Source organism: Patella vulgata, chromosome 8, assembly GCF_932274485.2.
Source record: "Patella vulgata chromosome 8, xgPatVulg1.2, whole genome shotgun sequence".
Lineage (NCBI taxonomy): Eukaryota > Metazoa > Mollusca > Gastropoda > Patellidae > Patella > Patella vulgata.
The window spans coordinates 37,380,149-37,404,030 of NC_065886.2; the positions used below are offsets into that span (position 1 = coordinate 37,380,149).

The following is a 23,882-nucleotide window of genomic DNA, read 5'->3' on the forward strand; positions in this document are numbered from 1 at the left end:
ATGTACATGTATTTTACTTGTTGGTTCCCTATTGTCTACCTTTACAGAGTAATATTAGCTTAGACCACCGTTTAGTTTATAATACATAGTTACATGTAGTTATACATTTATATTATTATATAACTAATTATGATATAAAAAGAATGGAATGTATAAAAATATGCCCACATTATTTATGCATTTAAAATGGGCGTATCTTTTATAAGTTCTCAATTATCTTAAAAAAGTTCCATTCAAATATTAACTAATTGGGTTATCATCTCAGTTTAAACTTTTGATTTCGTTATTTATTCCATTTAACTTACTGAAATGTAAACAGCCAATTATCTAAATAATTGTCAACTATGGGAACTCAGTCCTTGCATCAAAATTACATATCAGATTGTTAAACTGACCACCCTCTAAGTATTATCACTTTAACTTTCATCTTTTGTCCAAATTGCCTGCTTTAGATACCATCGTACGATATTGTTATATTAACTTAACTATGACCGAAACATTCAATGTTTATGTATTATACTGTTGCTTTAACTGTAAATAATTCACTGTTTTGTCTGTATATATGTTTTATTTGTTTACTAGTTATTTACATCATGTTCTCATGTCTCTATATCCACCAAAACTAACCACTAAATATTTAAGATCTAACTGTTTGATGATTTCTCAGTCCCCTCGTGCAATACTGGCGCAAGTGCAACACTCATTATATTTTAATCGCTACTGTAATAGTTGACATTTACTACACAGTAAAGCACGAGGCATCTGAGATATGGCAATGTCGAATAATATCTCTAATAGTTTTATGTGAACTTGATAATTTATGTCTGCTAAGTACTGTTTTAGCCTTATTAGTTCTAAGATCAGGCGACGTTCATAAAAATCCTGGACCTTCAAATCACGATTCAAATGAAAACCTATCAGTCTATCACTTAAATGCACGTTGTATAAGACACAAACTTGAAACAATATACAACGATGTCAATGATTACCATATTTGTAGTTTCATTGAGACTGACTGAGACTCATTTGGATAACTATGTGTTAGATTCATCTCTAAAATGGGACGGTTACCATTCTCCATACCGGAAGGATCGGGCGTCGCATGGTGGCGGATTATTATTATATGTTAAAAAAAACATTTATTGCAAACGGCGAGATGATCTTGAGGTTACAGGTATAGAGAGTATTTGGTTGGAATGCAAATTTCCAAACACCGTATTACTTGTTGCTTTATTTTACCGCCCGCCAAACAGCACAATTGAATTCTGGTCATTGTTCGAAAGATCCATTGAACTAGCCTATCAAACCACGCTTAAGGTTGTAATTTTAGGTGATCTAAATGATGACTTACTAGCACCACGCTGCAAGCCACGGGATGTTTTATCTTTAAATAATCTCAGAAATGTTATTGATGAACCTACACGAGTTACTCTGACGTCATCAACCCTATTAGATGTAATTTCCAGTGAAACGATTAATGTCACTCCTGACATATCCGATCATAAGGGTATTTATGCATTATTAGATTTTCCAGTTTCAAGTCCCAGGAATTTTAAACGGGAGATATTTGTATATAAGGATGGTAATTATAATAGGTTAAATACTCTTATCAAAAAAGACGATTGAGAGAGTACCTTTGCAAATTCTGATATTAACTTAGTATGTTCAAAATTTTATGACATTCTAAATCGCTATATTACATTGTGCATACCAAAGAAATCAATAACTATAAGACTAACTGACAAACCGTGGTTCAATACAGAAATACGTAGAGCGATAAGAATCAGAAACAGGTTACACAAAAAAGCTTTGAAAACACAACATGAATGCGATTTAAGAAAATACAAAGTTCAAGGAAATAAGGTAAATAATTTTAAAAAAGCGTTAAAAACAAAATACAAAGAAGAAATCACAAATTTCTTGAATTCTAACGATACAAATAGCCAGAATTACTGGAATAATTTAAGGAAAGTATTAGGCCAAAATGTATCAAATGATATTCCTCCACTTTTAGACCCCAATGGAAGAATTGCTCATTCAAATTTTGATATAAAGCTGAATTACTTAACAATTATTTCGGGTCAATTTCAAATAACACTCAGCAAGGAGAATTACCAAAATTCAATAAGTGAACAAATTGTCTACTTGATATTCCTTTAGTCGAAGAAAAGGAAATCGCAGATCTTATAAGTACACTGAAATTGAAAAAAGCCAATGGATTTGATAATATTAGTAACAAGTTACTAAAATATACCAAAACCTCAATATGTGTACCATTAAAATATATCTTTAATAAATCACTAGAATCAGGCGTTTTTCCAACAATTTGGAAAAAAGCAAATGTCCTACCTTTCTATAAAAAAGGAGACAGCTCTCTAGTTTAAAACTACCGACCTATAAGCCTATTAAGTACTTTGAGTAAATTATTAGAAAAGGTAGTTTTCAAACACCCGTTTAACTACTTTCATGAAAACAATCTCTTGTACAAATACCAATCAGGGTTTCGACCGAACTACTCTACTGTTCATCAACTTTTAGAAGTGTATCATGATATCTCATCTGCAAAAGATAAGCAACTATATTCCTGCTATGTTTTTTGCGATATATGTAAAGCGTTTGACCGCGTATATTTACCTGGTTTGATACACAAATTAAGTCAATATGGGGTTTCAGGCATGCTAATTACGTGGTTGTCTAGTTATGTCCAAGACCGGACTCAACGGGTATTCGTAAATGGCTCTTTGTCATCAGAAATTACTCTTCAATCAGGAGTTCCACAGGGATCAGTTTTGGGCCCCTTTTTGTTTTTGACTTACATCAATGATGTACAAGTTTCAGAGATACAACAGTCCCTAAACTACGATCTGACAAATCTCAACATTTGGGCGAATAATTGGCTTATAAACTTTAATCCAAACAAAACAAAAGCTTTTTTATTTAGCTCCAAATAAAACAGAAAATTATCCGAGTCTGATATTCGATAATCAAGCACTTGAAGTGGTTAAATGTCACAAACACTTGGGCATTACCCTTTCAAATGACGCCAAATGGACCATCCATATAGAAACTATTATCTCGTCCACCTCAAAATTATTAAATATTTTGCGTAAACTAAAATTCACTTTTAATAGACAAACTCTAAATAACGTATATTTGATATTCATAAGGCCAAAATTGGAATACGCATGTGAAGTGTGGGATGGGTGTAACGTTTCCAATACCGAAAAACTTAAAAAGGTACAGCTAGAAGCTGCCAGGATTGTCACTGGACTAACTAAAACTTGTTCTCGTGAAACGCTTTATTTTGAAACCGGATGGAATAAATTGTCAGACAGACGTACACAAAAGCGAGTAACTACATTTTTTCAAATTAAAAATCAGAGAAACCCAGCATATTTATAGGACATTCTAGAATATTATCAACAAACACCACAAAAATACAATTTAAGAAACATTAACGAATATAGATATCCTTATTGTAGAACAACATTACACCAAACTTCGTACTTCCCCACAACAATTCGAGATTGGGAATTATTAGAGGACCCCATAAAGCAATCAACCAACATTAAATCCTTCAAATATCTATACAAACAAAAATTACGTTCCTTAATACATAAAGCGCCAATCTACTACTGTAAAGGTAATAGACATGAACATATTATTCACACTAGAATACGGCATGGGTGTAGTTCGTTGCAAAATGATTTGTATGAAATAAACGTTGTGAATGATCCCACATGTTCTTGTGGCAAATTTATAGAAAATGCCGAACACTATTTCCTGCATTGTCACTTATATGATGTAATTCGTGCCGAACTATTAAATACATTGTCAAATTATTCTGGGATAAATATAGATATCCTCTTGTGCGGCAATTCAGAATTGACAACTGAGATGAATACAAACCTTTTCCTTGGAAGTTCACAAATATATCAAACTTTCAAAACGATTTAAATAAAAGTTATTGTTAGTAGTTACATCTTAGAATAAATTATTAGCTATAGCTTTTTTGGTGGATAACATTTTTTTTCCCCGCACCCCCACCCCCCATTTTTTTTTTATCATTTTATACGTGCATCAGTTCATTTATATCCCATTTATTAAACTTTATTTTTCAATGTTTTAAATATAATTTTATATTCTCTTTATCACCTCTTCACTTATTTTATATAGAGCTTTGCGATATAATTCATCTGACTTTACTTATATTACTTATAAATTATTTATTATTGTATACTATTTCGCAATCTTGTTTGTATTAAATTTTGTCTATCATTTGTATGTATGGAAAGGGTCTTTCTAAGTTTTTGAAACTTGTGCTCAATCCTTTTGATATTTGTCATTAAAATATGTTTAAACTATATTTTTCGGAAAACTTCTTTAAATTTTGATTTTTGGCTGTTTTTATTGTCTGCAGAAGTTCCCGAGTTCAGCGATTTTTTTTTCCATTTCAACAGGAAATTTAAAACTGTGCGAAGTCAAAACGAACTAAAACAAAAAACATTTTTACGGTTAATCATCAACAGCCATTGAACAGCAGATATGATTCAAATCTGTTGAAAATCGGAGTTGATTATTGTCTTGTCACGTTAATAAATGTCTACTCAATAGTATAACATTTCTGGCCTAAAGAAAGACCTCCGATAGGCAGATTTAGCTCTTGCATAATGTATGTTTTAAGGAGCCAAGTCTCTAACCCAATATTTTCCATAATATTTGAAATTTCAATCAATATTGATTTTGTTATCTTGCCGTGAAACTAGAGGATCCTAATATCCAATATTTAAGACACAATTAACATTTTATTATCAGTACCCTATTGTTTCGGGTGCCATTTTGTAATGAACAAATAAAAACATATCCTACAACATAATGTGGAAGTAATTAGTAAAGGCTGATTCACAAACGACAACATAATAATTTAAAAAAAACTGTAAAATGCACTAAGCAGGCGTGAACGACTGCCGTTCAATTTGAACTGTAATTCACCGAACATAATTGATTAGAAATTACAAATTTTTTTTTTCAAAAATTGAATAATCACTTTACATATATTCATATTACATTAATATATGCTTTTAGAACCATTTTTGTCTATTTGAAGGTTCTAAATAATAGAACCATACACTCTTTAATATTTAGTTAAATTTTTATCACATTTTTGGCCGTTTTGTTTTCGTTCGTTTTAACTTTACACGGTCATACAAGTTTTGGTCGTTTTGGATTAGCGCCTTTTCGACTATATCCCTTTTAAACAAGCCGTTGCCATCTTTACGTTTCGCTGAACCTAGCTCTTTCATGCGCCTCTATTTAATTCGATTGAATCTTTAATAATTAATTGGTATACATTCAGGCTTGGATTTTCAAAAGTTTCTGAAAAATGTAAATGGTATTCCATGGCTTTAAAGATACCATAACCAGATCATTAGTTATCTCCAAGCTAGACTACAGCAACAGCCTCTTGGCTGGTATTTCTGCTGAAAACATTCATCGCCTCCAAAAGCTTCAGAATAAGCTGCACGAATCGTCACCATCTCCAAAAATAATTGTCATGTTACTTCACTTTTAAAATCACTTCACTGGCTCCCTGTTCTAACCCTAACTTATCAGTGGATGCACGGCACAGCACCAGACTATCTATTTAATTTAATTCACAAATACTCTCCATCTAGATCACTCCGTTCTGGTTCCCAGTGTTTATTAACTGTTCCAAAGTATAACCTGAAAACATTTGCCTATAATGCAGCACATCCACGGAACTCTCTGCCATTACATCTACGGACTGCTTCATCTTTAAGCATCTTCAAACAAAAACTCAAAACTTACTTGTTTCAATTTTCATATTTACAACTGTTTCCCGTAAACTTTGTTAGCGCTTTGAGCAAACAGTACTGTTTGGAATCTAGCGCTTTATAAGAACCCTTATTATTATTATTAGTATTGTTCCGAAAGTAATTATCGGGTGATTATTTCGAATAAAAGTATAGCAAATTTGGTATATATGGAAAGTATAGACACCCAATCTTACTGGAAAAATACTGGATTACCCGAAAAACACCAATGGGGCAAGCAATGGGCAAAAATGTCAGGGTATCACTAACTTGCAACCCAACTGTTGTCTGCCAGTTTATTGTGTGCTAGCTTGACTGCGGAAGTGGTTGTTATTTCTTGTTCAAATGGTTAGGCGGTTTGGGTAACATTGAGGGGTGTCAACGGAAAATGTAGTTGACAGAAAATAATTAAGAATTTACTTAGGTCTCAATATTTACGATAAAAGGACAGTAAGTAACGAAAATACATTCTGAAATGGACACGGCGTCTAACAACAGTTTATTTATAGCTTGTGGTATCTCCCGACGAATACAAAGTTTTGAGAGGGATTTGAAGCAATTTTTTTGATAGATTAATTAGTTTGAATATGTTTTTAGTCCAAATATATCATCATATCACATAGTTTGTACGCGGGAAAGTATCTTTAAGGAGAGCATGAAATCAATGTATCATTAACAAATGATATCAATGAGAGTATGAAGTTGGTGGGACTATAAAGTTAATGAGAGTATGAACTTAATGAATGGTTTTTAATGAGGGCACGAAATAGTTAATGATATTAATGGGAGCATGACCTGAATGTGCCGATCCCGTAACATAAAAAAGTACTTCGTTTGCCTAGCTATCCGATAATTCAGTGTAGGGCGACCTTGAAATAAACTGGTTAGAACACTTTTTTTCATGTGATTGACCCTAATGGGCTACTCCGTATCTTGTAATTACAAGTTACAAGATAGCTATCTTGTAATTACAAGATAGCCTAATGTAACCTATCTTGTAATTACAAGATAGCCTAATGTAACCTATCTTGTAATTACAAGATAACCTAATATAACCTTGTTATTACAAGATAGTTATATAAAATGATTATCTTTTAATTACAAGATAGCTATCTTGTAATTACAAGATAGTCAGAATATTTTTTTTTCATTTAATTGACCCTAATGGTCTTCCGTATGTTTGAGTAAATTCAACACAAAAAACGTTTTCTTTTCTTCAACTAATTATTCATAATATTTATTCTTTTTAAATGTAGATTTATTACATATCCAAACATAGGCCTATAGAGAGGATGAATTTGACGAAGTTTAATTCAACACCAAAAACTTATTTTTATAGATAATTATTCATATACTCTTCCCAAAAAAGTAGGGGATATTGAAATGCAAATACCTATGCAGGTTGTGATATGATAAATAGTCATGGACACTTGACATACTTTGAGAGTATGTTCACAGATGAAGAACTTATCGCCCTAACAGAACCACTGAGCTGCACATGCGACATGCAATAGCGCCATACACGTGAGAGGGGTTCATTGTCAAATTTGACACTTCAAGGAAAGGGTTGATGAAAACTGCCGCGTGTTGGTTTATCCTATCCACGTTTACTGTCCTATCGGTTCTTGCATAAGATTTACCGTTAAGCGTATCTTTGCTTAAGTGTGTTACGTTTAATTTGCAATGAGACGTATTCAACATGATGAACGTCTACGTGCTATTGGTATGCTTCAAATGGTTTCTACACAACGAGCAGTAGCCAACATACTTAATGTGTCAGCAGACTGTGGAACCGGTACCAAGAAACATAGAGCCACTACACAAGCCCGGGATCGATACATTCGTACACAGGTCCTGCGATATCGAGGACAAACGGCCAGTCACCTTTCTGTAAACTTGTACCAAGTTACAGGAATTCGAGTTACACCCTAAACGATTAGAAATCGGCTACATGCAGCCCATATGCATGCGCGACGACCGCGTGTTGTGCCTTTATTAACTCGCCAGCACATGACAAACAGGCGTCAATGGTGTAGGCAGCGTAGAAATTAAGGTAATCGTCGATGGGCGCGTGTAATGTTATCAGATGAGCCCAGATTTACTCTGGATTTCACTTGCGTGTAAACGAGCGTCATGCTAACGTTAACGTCAGACAGCATGGCAGATTCGGGCGTGGGTCTGTTATGGTGTGGGGAGGAATCACCAAGACTAGCCGAACGGACTTGCACATTCCCCTAGAGAGCATGTCTGGGACATGATCGGGAGACGTGTTCGTCGACGTCAACGTCAACCTACAACACTGCAAGAATTGGCCGTGGCACTGCAAGAGGAGTGGGTCAGATTCCCCCAAATCGTGATTGGACGGTTGATTAGGAGCATGCCACGACGAATTGCCGAATGTCTGAGGATTGGTGGAGCAATTACTCATTATTAAGACAAAAATCAAAAACGTCCATTTTCACTTTTGACAGTGCATCCCTTTGCGAGTGAAATGGGACCGTCAGATAAGCCGGCCACATGAACTGTTTATGTTCATGTGTAGGCAATTGGCCTGTTATTAACATACACTGGTTACCTATAATAAAATCAGCAGTGCATTTCCACAGTTTTGTATTGTTTCTGAATATCCCCTACTTTCTTTTGAAGAGTATATATATATTTTTCTTGTGTTTTGTATTTAAACAATATTTGATTAAACATATAATACATGAGGCAAGAGCTAAATTTGCCTATTGCAGGGCTTTCTTTAGGCCTGAAATATTATTTAAATTCACTTATCCAGACCATAATCAACTCCTGATGTCATCGCTAGCCTGCAATATTTACTAGATTAGGATCCGATGTGCTGCTCAACTTTCATTCATGATTTAATTATGAAATGGACAATCAAGACTATGTTTTTTTTATCGTACCGACTTTAGTAATGATGATCAAGGCTAGGCCGAAAATTCAATCGCTAAATTCTCGGTTCAGAGTGGATCAATTTGACTGAAATTTTCAGCAAATTCCCTTTATGTTATCCAGTTTTTAACTATTATAGTGAGAACTGCCAGCACTTTATCTAATCTCATTTAATATATCTTTAAGATAATATTCATGTTAAGTACATACATTGTTAAAAATATATAGATTCAAAAACAAGTCAAAAGCTTATAATAATTCATCTCCTTATCGATAATCATAATACAAAACACAATTCCAATATATAAACTTCGTGCAGCCTACAAAAATACCAATCTGTTTCACAAAGTATTACGAAAATCTACTAATATCTCTGTAAAAGATGACTGCCTTCAACAAATGACGTCATATCACGCGGCGTCAATCATTGGCTCAATGGCGCGTGCATTGTTTACATAAGACGTTACAGATTCATTTTAATACCCATTTACACTAAAACAGGAAATAATGTTTACCTACAAATACTTCAAACATCTTTATTTATTTTTCTAATACATAAAAAAATGTTTTAGAATTTAATTCGTCGGAAGAAAAATGTTATTTTGTGACTCATTAAGTCACATCGATGTCATCCTTATCAGTGATTGTCGCGGCCTAGCGAATATTCACTGCGGATCAGTGTGCAAAAATACATGTAGCAGTATGATAATTCACATTTTCTATTAATCGTGCGAATTAGTAAATATTTTAATTTGTGTCACTTTTAATGCGTTACCATTTTATTTATTTTTTTAACATATAGATTTATAAAATATTCAGATATATAAAAAGGATGAATTTGACGGAGTTAAATTTTATAGTATTTCTATCTAACTACGTAATACCTGAGAACACGCCTGTATTATATACCAGGAGTAAATTGGAATGTGCCGCCATAACAAACTATACCCATCATCAATCTTTCTTCTATCATCGTAAAACCAGGGTCTGTATAACTCTACCCTATACCATATACTCTACACAGAACCTGGTAAATCATGATGGATTTCAGTATTCGGTTAAAGAAGGTAAATTCAGTTTAATAACTTTTATTTTCATTAAGTCGCTTGCGCGTAGGGGTCTTTAGCAGTGGGAGCAAATCGGGGGACCTCGGAGAAAACCCTACTCCTTGTCACGTACAACTGGGGAATCGATCGAATTTCATTTCACTGATAATTCAGTTGAAGATGAAAAGTTGTTGTATGAGACGATGAGAGGATATCTGACAATTCAAAAAAAAGAATTGGCTGTCAGTAGATAAAAGATAACGAACAAATTAGAAAAAGTCCGTGCATTACCATGTTTTTATTAAGAACAGAATGAATAAAAACGGGGGAATGCATGGGATTTTTCTTATCCAGTGACAGCCAATTATATTTTTTGAATTGTGAGATACACTCTCACCGTTCCATATAATAACTTTTCAACTTCAACGGAATTATCAGTGAAATGAAATTCGATCGTTTGTCTGTTACCGCTCGTTACTTCAGTCTGTTATATAGAAGGACAACTCGTGTTTGTCATGTTTGGCGTCACTTCCTGTTTCTACACGTGCTTGTTACACATCTCCCGTAGCAATGACCTCTGTGTTAAAATTATATTTGGAATGTATTTAACCAGTTCTATCTCATATGTAATAATGACTGACACCAATATTGTCCTTTAACGTCCTGCGTTTCTGCACTAACAGCGGCTAATGCATGTTATAAAGGAAAGTATGCCTGGAAAACTTATTTCGATTATTAATTGTAAGGGTGTCGTTTAACACGTTCTGCTAATGGTACATGTATACGGGGGGGGGGGGGCAGTTTCGTGCTGTGCGAACTAAACTATTAGATCCCATTCCTTTCCATGGCCCCTGTACTGCACGGGTGTCGAGAAGATAACACGCTGACACCCAGAAAAAAAATACAACTTTTCATTTATTTGAAAAATTCAATAGCAAATACTGTTCTTTACACTTTCATCATTTAAATTTTCTCCCTGTGCTTTTTATTGTATTTCAGCACCAATATGTGGTCCGGTGCCTACTTTCGATTTAGCTGTATTTAACTCAGTAACGGTAGAAACTAGTGGAATCTATAGAGCCAATTACATATGTCCAAGTGCCTATTTTACAACCAATACAGAACCCTTCTCATATTGTGAAACATCAACCCAATCCTGGACACCCTTACAGTTAAATTGCTCTGGTAAAGTCGAGTTGTCTTTCATTGTTTATCTTAATACGAAATTGTCAAAAAAGGAATCTGATCCGCGTTTGTAGATGTTATAATTGTATTCCTTGTCCCTGAAAATCTAGGTTAAGACACCGGGATTGCGATCCTAAGGCGAGACGTTAAGATATATTATTGTGGAAATCTTAAAACCAAGATGGCCGCCACACCATATTTGGAGGAAGTGGTGTCTATCAGAAATGAAAAGCTAATTTAGTAGGTAGCCTCTATGGAAAATTTGGCGCTTTTGTCCCAAGCTGCCTGACTATTTTGCTATTTCAGAGATACATTACAACTGTGTCATATCATGGTGGATATAGCATGGTTTACGTGTATAATATATCACCACGTGACGATCTGGTTATATTATAGTTATATCATCATGTGACGATATATAATGTCGTATAATATACATGTATAGTTGTATGTGACGATATGATAATGTTTATATTATAGTTGTTTCATCATGTGAAGATATAATGTTTTATATTGTAGTTATATCCTCATTTGAAGATATATAATGTTTTATATTATAGTTATATCATGATGTGAAAATACATAATGCTTTATATTATAGTTGTATCATCATGTGGAGATATACAGAAATGTAACCCATCTTATGTTGACGGTGAATATTGGTTATATCCTGATATATATAACAACAGTAGAGTAAAAATATATTGTCATGGTTTATCATCTTCACAGCCCAGCGAATACATTACTCTACCCAAGATAAATGTAGCCAGTTACCCAGAAGGAGAATACACATCATCATGTTCTATTTCAACTTTCGGTGACCGATGGGGAGAAACAAATTTTAATAAAATCAGAATTAATATAAAGGTATAGATTTTTTTTACAAACGGACAGGTGGTCTAACGCTTGCGCTTTAGATCACAAGTTTTTCATTGGGTCAAGTGCTGCGCAATCTGATTAAAATGCTGATCTATATTTCGTTTCGTTTCTTATACGTTCGATGGCCTCCACTACATGGGAGGTCGCAAGTGACTTTTTACCCTATTACACCAAACATTCGATTAACCAATCAGCGCTGATGTATCGAGTAGGGTACCCACATTTCCGTGCAAGAACTCGCCAGAACAGACCGTTTCATTGGCTTATACCTCAATCTACCAGAACGCAGGTTAAATAACAACTCTTCCAGATCCTAGTGTAGTAAACACAAGTAAAACGAAATTTTGAACAAAAAAAGAACGAAATGAAATAGGATCTGTGTTTTAATCAGATTGAGTTCTGTGGTTTCGATGCCAGATCCATACGTGGCAAGAGGTATTATTTTCGGAGCTTTTCTTTGTGTTCTCCGGTTTCCTGCAATTGCCAAGACCCTTCTTGTAAGTGAGTGATCGAAATAAAGACATGCCGCATTATATTAGTACGGGGGGGGGGGGGGGGGCAAGGTGCTCAGTGAGTAAGACGTTGGCTCACTAACCCGGAGGTCCCATATTCGATCCCGAGAAAGTTCATCAGGATGTTTCGGTGTGGTTCCTCCTTGTCAGTGGTGCACCGTGTATACATTAGCGTGCACTTAAAAGATCCCTTGGCCGTAGCGCCACTGTCCGGACAAGATTTCCCTTATAGCACACTATTTGGCGTATGACCGTCTTCATTAGCCTAGTAGGAGCAGAACAATTGGACGTTAAACCCCAATTTAAGAAAATAATTTTCAGTTTTCCAATTGTTGAGAAAAGACTGGTAGAACATTCGATCAGTTGTGTGAATGTATACCTTAGAAATATAATTCGCGATTGTTTTACATAATTGACCAATACGTCAGCATCGTAACAGAACCAGCGGTTTCCAGGCAAGATACGCCCATATTTTACAAGAGATGGATAGAGAACAAGCTAAAACAAAAACATGATTTTTCTTACAATCAGGGTCATAATCCAGGATGTTAAGGTCTGAAATGCCAGAATATCGGAAGGGGCTGAGATCTTTGGGGTATAAAGATATATTTTAAGTTTCATCAAAATCGGACAAAAATTGTGACCTCTAGAGGATCCACCACCTTCGCATTATATACTTTTACACAATTTGCGTATAAGGAGCGGATATTTTTGGGGGCAGTTTCGTTTCGATTTTCCCGACATTTGAACTCAACCTTCATTATGGTGTAACGGTGATATATTTAACCGGTTTTTAAAATCTAAAACTGTTACTTTTCGTACAATCTGATATGTGTTAAGTTACATCAAAATCGGATAAAAATTGTGACGTTTAGAGGTTCCACAACCTTGATATTACATACTTTAACACTGTTTGCGTACATTTTGTCCGGCGGATTCGATCCGATTTTCACGAAATTCGAACTCAACTGTCATTTTGGTGTAACGGTCATATATTCGGATGAATTATTTTAAATCGGATAAAAATTGTTACTTCTAGAGTGGCCACAAGCTAAAAACATGAATTTTTGTACGGTCAAGGGCAATAATCCGGGAAGTTTTAAGTTACGAAATTACGTTCCAATATGCGCAAATATCGAAAGAAACTAAGATCTTTGGGATATAAACCTATATTTCAAGTTTCGTCAAAATCGGATAAACATTGTGACCTCTAGAGTGGCCACAAGATTAAAACATGAATTTTTTTACGATCAAGTGCAATGATCAGGGGAGTTTTAAGTTACGAAGTTGCGGTTTGATATGCGTAAATATCGAAAGAAACCGAGATCTTTGGGAAATAAACCTATCACCAAAATCGGATAAAAATTGTGACATGTAGAGTGTCCACAAACAAAATGTGAACGGACATACGGACGGGCGGACGGATGGATAGCGGTGACGACAATACGTCCACATGAAAATGTGGGCGTATAAAAATGAAGGGGTCAAGGTGGCAGAGTGAGTAAGACGTGGCAAGCTCGCTAACATGCAGGTCCTGTGTTCGATCCGGTGTTGGCCGATAAGTTCATCGGGATTTTTCCGGTGTGGTGCCCCCATTGCCAGATGGTCTGACAATGGACACCGTATAGTTGTTCGGATGGGACAAAAAAAGATGAGATCTCGTGTTGGAATTCGATATAAAAGTAGGCTGTAGCCCAGCTGTCCGGGCAAAATTTCCTTCATGCCCGTCTTCATAGCCCAGTCGATAGAAAAATAATAGTGAGGCATGCCTAGCTTAGTGTGAAATTTATCAAGTGTAGCGGTTTTGTAATATTTACCCGGTACAGATTATATTTTCTTTGGTACTACTAAATAACATGTGCTGGCATGTTTATCTGTTTCGACCAAAGCCCAGCCTAGGCATGAGCCAAATGGGCCCAGACCTAGGATCCCGCGGTTCCATTTGAAAGTATATAAAATTATCCTTTCGTAGCGGTACGGACCCCGCGATTGTAGTGTGGGTCAGGGCCCCGCCCCGTTTAAGTTGGGCGTTGGTCTCGACCAAATACGCTCTACTGCGTGTGCATTATCTGATATGTACAAAATTCATGATCTCGTGTAGCTTTCAATTTTATAAAATGATTCAACCGTTTTACGTTTCTTATATAACAGACCACAGAAGTCACAACGGATGATTACACGTTTACAACACAGGTAAATGGAATACACCAACCATTTGGTCATGCAGAGGCTTGCTCTAATATTGCCAGTTATGACACATGCCCTAAACAAGGATATGCTTTGGTGGATGTCACGGAAACTGGATTCAAATTCAACCCATTGGTTAGTATAATTCTTTCACATTCTATTAGCAATGTCATACTTCTATATTGTGGGATGGTAACTAACTATATAATAATATTCCACAAGAAATATTAAATTGCACATAAGAAACAGATGTTTAAAGAGAGAATATTATAATATGGACATAGCCACAGCGCGTGTTACGTAATATATATCGTTACATTAAGTATAAATTCAAACAGTTAAAATACTTGAAAGATTAGTGAGATATCAATTTGGACATTGGTCAATTGCTATTTTGACTAAATTAAATAGTAATAAGATACACTATAACAGTAATTACAATGCGCCACCATATTTATTCATATTTAATCACGCCTCTTCCACGTAAAGTATTAACCACGCCTCATCCACGATGATAAATATTAACCACAATTCTTACACATTTATTCATTTTTAAACAGGGCTTCTCCATTTTGAAAATTAATAAACCACACCTCGTCTATGCTGATACGTATACAGCACATCGTTATTGCCCCTTTCACTTTGTTTAACATTCACCACGCCTCATTAAAGCTATTTGGTTACCCTTTTCCACCTTGACACTGCTTCCACGTTGGTTAGTATATCGTCCCTTCCATGTACACAATTTTCCACGCCTATCTTACTTCGCCTACAAATAGGTCGGCGGTCTAACAGAAGTTATCCTTTTGGAAAGAGATTATATTTGTGATAAATTTCAATACTATCCAGTAATCTGTTCAATATAAGATATTTGTCATAGATCGAGTTATTCGCCATTACATTCACATGTCTGGATCTTCATTATATAATACCCAGCAAGCTTTAATGCCATATAAAATTACCAATCATAGTGTTTCAGAATTCAGACCACCATCAAATACAGTTCCTACTATTAATCGTCTTTCTACCCGCTTTATCTCTCCCATTGTATGACCATGTATGTTGACTTTTGGGTCGATTAGCGAAGAGAGGGCTTGAATTGACATTTCCTGATAGGTTTTGATATGAAAATGTCACTGTTCAATCCGATACAAACTTTGGAGCAAAGACATGCCCAGTTGTTGCCTCATCTGCGTTCAGTCGGAACAAGTGGTCAGCATTAACATTAAATGGTGAATTTAATGGTGGTCTAATATGGTTAGATTATCTCCCTTCCATTTTATTATAGACCAACTGGAAGCTGGGTGGTTGGCAGAGTTTATGTGATATAATAGAGCTATCGAACGTCAGATTTGTAGGTCAGGGCGATGGATATTGTGGTGGGTGTTTTCCTGATGGTGCTATTAAATTAGATCGAGATTTAACTGCTAGTAAGTCATTTGGTTTTCATGTATTTTAAAGTTACTTGTCCCCAAGGACTACCGGAGCTAAATTTTAAAAGAAAAAAAAAAGTTTAATGATTAGGAAGGTGATTGACATTGCCGACAGGACATGCACGTTTACACCTTCCCAGATAATTGTTTCTATAGCTAAGGATACAATGTACTTTTTAGACGTGTTTCGATAAGTAAACCTTTCACTACAATTAATAGCAAGACGCGAACTATAAACCGGGCTAATGAAGACGAACATACGGCACTCAGTGTACCATCTAGTGTGCAATGGGGGAAATTTTGGCCTGAGGAACTTTCTGGGCCAACACCGGGTTCGAACCCGGAACATCCCATTTAGAAAGCCAATACTTTTTTATCACTGAACTAGCACGGCTCGCCTACCAACAAAGAACATATTAAGACAAGATGTATGACTAATTAGGCTGTGGAAACTCCGGTTAATTCCAGCGAAGAACTGTAATTGGGGGTGGACGTCGACTGTCTTTATCATTCCACAACTGCTAACTGTACTACGATATATTGGTTCACATAACTTTATTGTATTAAATAGCAATTTGAAGTCGTTTTTGTTATATTTCTTACAGTTCCCGCCTTATCGACAGCAGTTATACCGCAGTGTGGTACAAGCTCTTAGGACAACGGACGAGTTGCTAAATCCTAGAATACTTCACTTCACAGATAATTAGTATGAATTATTACCCAATCCATGAAAGTTATACTTTTATACAGCTTGGATGACTCTCCTCTACAGTGAGATTGTATTTGTATATAATTCAAGACAAACGTAACAATATGCAATTTTGAAAATACAAAAAGTGAAAATGTTATAAACGAACATGTTCGAAGCTTATTGATGTAAAATAAGTGTACATTAAACTGAAGTCTATGATCTAAATACGTTGTTGCCATTGAACATGTTCCTTGATCATTGATGCCATGTCTACGGTGACTGATAAGGGACATGAAAAATAATATAGTTTGTTTTTTATAATTTTCACCCAAGTCAATTTTAATTTTCACCCAAGTCATTTGTAATATAATTTCAATTCTGTTGAATTTCCAACCAGCGCGTGACGTCATCTCAATTAGCCGCGTTTCCAATGTAATGTATTATGTTTTATCTTATATGGTTCTCATACTGTAATTAGCAGATTGCAATGTATTATGTTTTACCTTATATCAAATAGATATTTTTATACTCCTGGCAAGGAGTAGGGTTGTTCGTCCAGTACTCCAGTTTCCTTTCATTACTAAAGACCACTTCATACAAACTGACTATTTAAATGAATGAGTTATAGTCCTGAAATAACCTAATTTGTGTTGAGTGGATGTTACGCACCAAAATATCGATTCAAGTATCTTGCGAGAACCTCGCTGGGGAGATTTACTATATAAATAGGCCTATATTGGAAAGTGTAATAAACTTTTTTTTTGAAAATATCCAAAAATTAAACTGAAAGGAAACACCAAATCCAGTTGAAGTGCCCCAAGTCCAAGAAAAGAGACCCTCTGTGTCCTGTAAGAAAAGAGGACCTTTGACTTCACGGCAAAGCTATCTGTGTTTGTTTCCAGTAGTAAGGTCAAGATCCATGCGTGTGACCCATCATTCATTAGTGCACATAGGCCAAGTTGCTTTTTGTTGTCTTTTTCCAACAAACTGCGCTAAATTCTATGTCTGGATGTTCGGTAGCGTTGTCTATGATGGGTGCTTATATCCATATCCAGGCCCCTAGTACATTGGCGAGCATGTAAAATAACTCTTGAAGTTGAAATTACACGTCGTGCCGCTGACAAAGGAAAATTTCCCTTCTGGCATACTGTATTCAGTAACCCAGTCGGAATAGGACGTTAAACCCCCATTTCATTTTATTTCAATACGTATCACTGTCAGATCCCGACTAAGATTGTGTCGACCCCTGCACGGTTGTTTTCCCAATGGCGGGCGAAAATTAGTGTTTTGGAAACGAGGCTAATTGAGATTGACATCACGCGCTGGGTGAAAATTCAACAGAATTGAAATTATATTACAAATGTCTTGGGTGAAAATTAAAATTGACTTGGTGGAAATTAAAATTGACTTGGGTGAAAATTATAAAAAACAAATTAAATTACAAATGACTTGGGTGGAAATTAAAATTGACTTGGGTGAAAATTATAAAAAAAACAAATTATATTAAAATTGACCTGGGTGAAAATTACAAAAAAAAAATTATATTAAAATTGACTTGGGTGAAAATTATACAAAACAAATTATATTAAAATTGACTTGGGTGAATATTAAAAAACCCAAATCATATTATTTTTCATGTCCCTTATCACCCACCGGACATGTCATAGGTGACAGGTGCTTCTAAGACCCCCACGAATTTATTGACATAGCGATATATTTTAAATTACTTCCAAAATCACGTACTTTTAATTTTCTGGATGCTAAATCCCCCACTCCCATCCCATCTCTCTAATGATCCAAGGCGAAGAGAATAGTTGTGGAAGTCGAAACAGAATTTCCAGGGCAATTTCGCAAGTGTTAGGTGTCATACCCACAAGGCTAGAAGATGTATGTCTAGCTAATTTGAGGTTGAATTGAAATTATTCTCCAGGAGAATTGTCGTCTCCATGATTATACACGTCATTATAGTAAACAAACTTATCCAAATGGTCTCAAAATCATATACATGTAGATGATGTGTTCGCTGGTTACGTAAACACCAGTGCATTATTTCACAGCCACAACAGATTGGATTATTTAAAAGAACAGCCATGTATCATTATATATTATCCATTTATTCCGAGAACATCATCCAAACTCTGAACATGAATTGACACGCGCAAATTGTTATGTCTAATTTAATAAGAACTCAGATCCCATAGAGTAAAAGCAGCTACAGGCAACATAACAATACATCCAATCAATCCTTCACCGTTTATTAACCACTGATCTCCTTCAATGTAACCTGGTTGCTGGGTATATATACTGCCTAATACGGCCGGGTTGAATCTATTCCATGCTGCATGCATCATAGTACTAGCCCACAGAGAATATCTGGAAATATTATAATCGAAATATTATATACTCCATAAAAATAAATCCTGCAAATATTACATACTTTAGAAGAATAGATCCTGTAAATTCAGTCAGATATAAATCTAATGAAATGGGACTTAACCTTAATGTTGTGCTCCGAATGCGATAATGAAGACGAGCATACGCCATTTTGCCCTGCTGACATCTTCTATTTGAGAGGGGCGCAAAAACACTAATCTCATGTCGCAGCCGTGTTATCACACCCCCTTTATCTAGCTTCTGTAATGTATACGTATCTTAATACCTACTAACAACTGCAGTCAATTATTGTATCAGATCAATTGGTTACTCTTATTGTACTTACGTACCCTGATTTAATAGCTATCCATCCATGTGGGAAAGCTGATAATACACATGCTATACATTGTACTAATACTGTTATATAAGGTTTAGGTGGTTGCATTTTACCGGTTAGAAGTATTAAAACTGGTACATGAAAAAAGCCCCAAATTATCCCTCTGAAAATATAAAGTAAAACAAATTACTTTAACAGCACTGCATAAATCAAAATGGTGTATTTAAAGAAGGAGTCCCACATATAGGTTAGAGCATAAAATTGATTGAAATTGGCTCTTTGCGTCCAAATTCCACGGAGAGTCGCGGTGGTTCAGTGAGTAAGACGTTGGTTAGCTAATCTGTTTAACGGTTTCAATGGTACGGGTGAAACCCGTCATCACTGCATTGCAGTTCTAGTTTGTTTTGTTTATAAATTAACATAAAATCAAGAATACATACGATATCAGTAAGGCGACCCCTGGTGAGTAATAAGACATCAGACAGGGTAACATAAAACATCGCCAGCCTATTTCTTCTCCAGCAGCTCGCATAAATGCTGGAGCAAATACATTATTATGCCCCTCTTGTTTAAAATTAGCTGAAAGAAATACATTATTATGTTCCCCTTGCTTAAATTTTGCTGAAACAAATACATTATTATGTTCCTCTTGCTTAAAAGCAGCTGAAACAAAGACATTATTATGTTTCTCTTGCTTACAAGTATCTGTCGTTTACAAATCATTAAATCCTAACCATTAGAGATTTGAAAGCAGCATCGCAAACAAACTGAATATAGGCCTACAACAATGGCTATTTGGAAAGTCACTGGCCCATTTGAGATAAAAAAAAATTCCAGTAAACTAAATAAGTGGATATTAAATGCTTTAATTTAGAAATTTTACCATTTATTATTGTAAATATAAATATGATTCATTTACGTTTTGTTTATTTCTGATATTTTGCAGAAAAATAAACATAATACTTTAACGTTTTTCTTAATGCATTCAAAAGAACGAATATCGTGGATTTTGATCAATTTGGTACACTTACTTCTAACACCCCAGCCCAGGAATACTACGGCAGTCGCACAGATGCCTACTATACCGACAGAAATAGGTCCAGCCAGAAACCCGTACAACAACGAGACACCGATCTGAAATAATATTATTAATCAACATCTTATGAAGTTAAATTTCAATTATTTAGAAACGTGCACTAAACAATACGACACGACGATTTGAAACAAACTGGGATTAATCAACAGTTTTTGATCGTGTTATACGGAAATGAATCAGCCTGGTCGTTGCATGGGAAAATTCCCGTATTCTCTAATTTCGTTTAATAGAAAATGTGATGTTTAAAATTACTCTAAAATGTAAACAAACATTATAATTATAAGGAATTGGTTTTGAATAATATTTCAATTAACTCAGTTATCGAAAATCCACTTTGAATAGGGGGTATTTTACGAACGTTCGTTAAATACAATGAGGTACGCCTAATCAACTAAACATTTAAACGTGTATATCGCACCCATGGCTAGCAAGATGTGCGTCCGGCGGCCGAAGCTGGGGACCCAAATTTTTCGAGATAAGTTTTTTTCTCGACGGTTTTATATGGAATCGGACCCGCTGAATCCATTTTTCGCTACTGAATCACTGTCAGTCTGGAGGGTTTTGAGTAATTAGCGAATTACTAATTAAATAACTAATTAAAATCCCATTCGTTTAAAAGGACACATACATGTCGAAATACTCCGCTGTTTGTAATGTTTTTAAAAAGAATAGGACCCCTGAGTCTATTTTAGATACTAGTTCACTATCAGCCAGATTTTATTTCGAATAATTAGCTAATTAATAAATAAATAATTAATTAAAATCCTAATTATTGAAAATAACACATATGTCGTGATATAAGATTATATGGTAATGGTTTTATATAAAATCGGACCCGCTGAATCCATTTTTCGCTACAGGATCACTGTCAGTCTGGAGGATTTTGATTAATTAGCTTTAATTATTAATTAACTAATTAACAAATATGTCGTTTATAATACTAAAACTGAAACACGCGTCGTTATATATCATAAACGAACATAGTGCAACCAAGATTTGGGTTTGTACAACTACATCGGTTCGTTTTGCAAGGCGTTTCACTGGCACAACCACAACTGATTACCTGTAGCACAGCGCCTGGAGCAAGTTTTACAGAATCGATGACAGGTAGAGGTACTAAGGTCTTGTTAAGTTCGTCTCTTGTCCAACCGAAAAGACAGGGATAAAGATCTGGAGCGTTCGAGTCTAAAGATGCCTTCCATAAGCAGCACTGAAAGTGAGACCTTTTAACGTTTTCAATAAAGGTCTCCTGTGATGGCGGTAGTGATTTCAGAGCCGGTGAACTTACTGCTGATCTCTTGGTTTTTCCCATTTTGGTCTTCCAAACTTGTACTCTAGCATCTGTCATAGATGTAACACCTTGCATGCCAATAATCTTAGTCCGGCGGCTGAAGCTGGGGAGTCTGTAGTCAATGAAAGTGTCGAGTTTATTGCCAGGTGTTATGGGCGTCTGTGGATGTCTGACATCGGCGAATTGTGAAAATCCACACACACAGCACGGACAGGATGACGAAAAAGATGACATTCATGATGACTTTGATGCCGATATAGACCTAGATAGTGAATGAATAGTCCCAAGCAATAGCGTGAAGTTGATGTAGCATTTAATGTTAATTTTTTAATACGCTGCCTTTAGAGCCTATGCAGAACTTAATGCTTGCACTGAGACTCAGTAAGTCGCACCATGAATGACGAAATCACGAATTAAACAACCTTGTCATTAATAATTCGCGGTTAAAGAAGATTACGCAAGGTATGTCTTTCATATTACTTTGTTGAATTGGTTATTTCGATATTGAAAGTTTTTGATATATAACGACGTGTGTTTCAGTTTTAGTATTATAAACGACATATTTGTTAATTAGTTAATTAATAATTAAAGCTGATTAATCAAAATCCTCCAGACTGACAGTGATCCAGTAACGAAAATGGATTCAGCGGGTCCGATTTTATATAAAACCATTACCATATAATCTTATATCACGACATATGTGTTATTTTCAATAATTAGGATTTTAATTAATTATTTATTTATTAATTAGCTAATTATTCAAAATAAAATATGGCTGAAAGTGAACTAGTATCTAAAATAGACTCAGGGGTCCTATTCTATTTAAAAACATTACAAACAGCGGAGTATTTCGACATGTATGTGTCATTTTAAACGAATGGGATTTTAATTAGTTATTTAATTAGTAATTCGCTAATTACTCAAAACCCTCCAGACTGACAGTGATCTAGTAGCGAAAAATGGATTCAGCGGGTCCGATTCCATATAAAACCGTCGAGAAAAAAACTTATCTCGAAAAGTTTGGGCCCCCCTGTTATTTCGTAAACGGCCGCCGGACTATACTCACGACTGAGAGATAACATGTTTCCTTTACCAAGGATGTCGACACCGAGTTGCGTTTTATTTGAGTTAAGTATAAAAACTAAGATATATATTAAAAACTACATTTCATACTCCTTTGTCTGTAAGTAAATGATTACATTTTATTGTAACAGGAGGTCTCGGTGTTGTCCCGAGATAGTAACTCTGGATTTGTCGACATGACTTCCCCTTATCATTGGTGAAGGGTCTATTAGGAATCAGTACCTAGTCGTTTCGAATAGAGCGAAAAAAACATCAAGTGCACATGTTGCCGTGCACGTAAAAGAACCCCTGGTAGCTGGACACTGGTTGGCATATGCCTGTATTCACCAGCCGGTTGGTGTAGAAAAGGGATCAGCTTTATATATACCACTTTCTCATTGAATACATACTCGGGGAGGAGACGATCATGCTTACATATTGTTTCAAATATTGTGAGGCTGTGTCTTGCATAATCATTAATGACGCTGTCGGCCTTCCGTAGTGTGCTGACCATACGTGACAGAATACGAAACATCACGAATCCGTATTAAATTGAGACATGAAATGCGATACTGGATTTAATTCCGAAGAGTATTAATAGCTTTATTAATATTTAACACTATCATAATATAAACTATCAATATATAGTACATACCTGTTCCACTCCACTAACCCGGATAACAAAATCGAAGATATTGTCTACGAATAGGAAGGCAATAATGGTGGGAAAGAACATGGCATACGACAGGGTCTTAAAGGGAAGCTCTCGCCCCAAATAGACCCATAAACCGGTTATAACATCAGTGATTACACCAAACCATATGCACGTTGTCGCAGCCATTATTGTTGATAAAATGTCGACGTGCGTTCAGTATTTTTCTGTGACAGGCCTTATCGCTAAATAAATATTTGTACGGTGAGCGTGTGATATCATTACAATTTAACAGTGCTCGTATATCCTTTCTGTGGACGTTTCGTGAAATGAAATGAAATGGGGTGTAACGTCCTACTGTTCTGCTCCTAAACTGGACTAATGAAGACGGGCATACGCCATA

At 35.5% G+C, this 23,882-nt stretch overlaps 2 protein-coding genes across 2 annotated transcripts; one reads left to right on the plus strand and one right to left on the minus strand.

Moving 5' to 3' along the window:
* Positions 1-9,567: 9,567 nt before the first annotated feature.
* Positions 9,568-16,974, plus strand: LOC126830439 (A disintegrin and metalloproteinase with thrombospondin motifs gon-1). The gene is made up of 6 exons (XM_050560826.2): positions 9,568-9,802; positions 10,781-10,966; positions 11,568-11,833; positions 14,509-14,679; positions 15,833-15,974; positions 16,583-16,974. The coding sequence occupies exons 1-6, from the start codon at positions 9,568-9,570 to the stop codon at positions 16,630-16,632; spliced, it is 1,050 nt and encodes a 349-aa protein (XP_050416783.2). The 3' UTR covers positions 16,633-16,974.
* Positions 16,975-18,785: 1,811 nt separating this feature from the next.
* LOC126829292 (uncharacterized) lies at positions 18,786-23,709 on the minus strand. The gene is made up of 5 exons (XM_056102970.1): positions 23,483-23,709; positions 20,410-20,512; positions 19,819-19,957; positions 19,392-19,541; positions 18,786-19,041 (listed from the first exon to the last, which is right to left on the minus strand). The coding sequence occupies exons 1-5, from the start codon at positions 23,666-23,668 to the stop codon at positions 18,846-18,848; spliced, it is 774 nt and encodes a 257-aa protein (XP_055958945.1). The 5' UTR covers positions 23,669-23,709; the 3' UTR covers positions 18,786-18,845.
* Between the last annotated feature and the right edge of the window lie 173 nt (positions 23,710-23,882).

Excerpts from the sequence above, each read along its gene's own strand:
- LOC126830439 (XM_050560826.2), top strand. The coding sequence starts at position 9,568 with ATGAATTTGACGGAGTTAAATTTTATAGTATTTCTATCTAACTACGTA. Across the intron at positions 11,834-14,508 it reads AAATCAGAATTAATATAAAG|ACCACAGAAGTCACAACGGA; the intron begins GTATAGATTTTT and ends CTTATATAACAG. Across the intron at positions 15,975-16,582 it reads AGATCGAGATTTAACTGCTA|TTCCCGCCTTATCGACAGCA; the intron begins GTAAGTCATTTG and ends TATTTCTTACAG.
- LOC126829292 (XM_056102970.1), bottom strand. The coding sequence starts at position 23,668 with ATGGCTGCGACAACGTGCATATGGTTTGGTGTAATCACTGATGTTATA. Across the intron at positions 19,542-19,818 it reads GGGGTCGCCTTACTGATATC|AGGGATAATTTGGGGCTTTT; the intron begins GTATGTATTCTT and ends TTATATTTTCAG. Across the intron at positions 19,042-19,391 it reads TGGATAGCTATTAAATCAGG|ATATTCTCTGTGGGCTAGTA; the intron begins GTACGTAAGTAC and ends TAATATTTCCAG.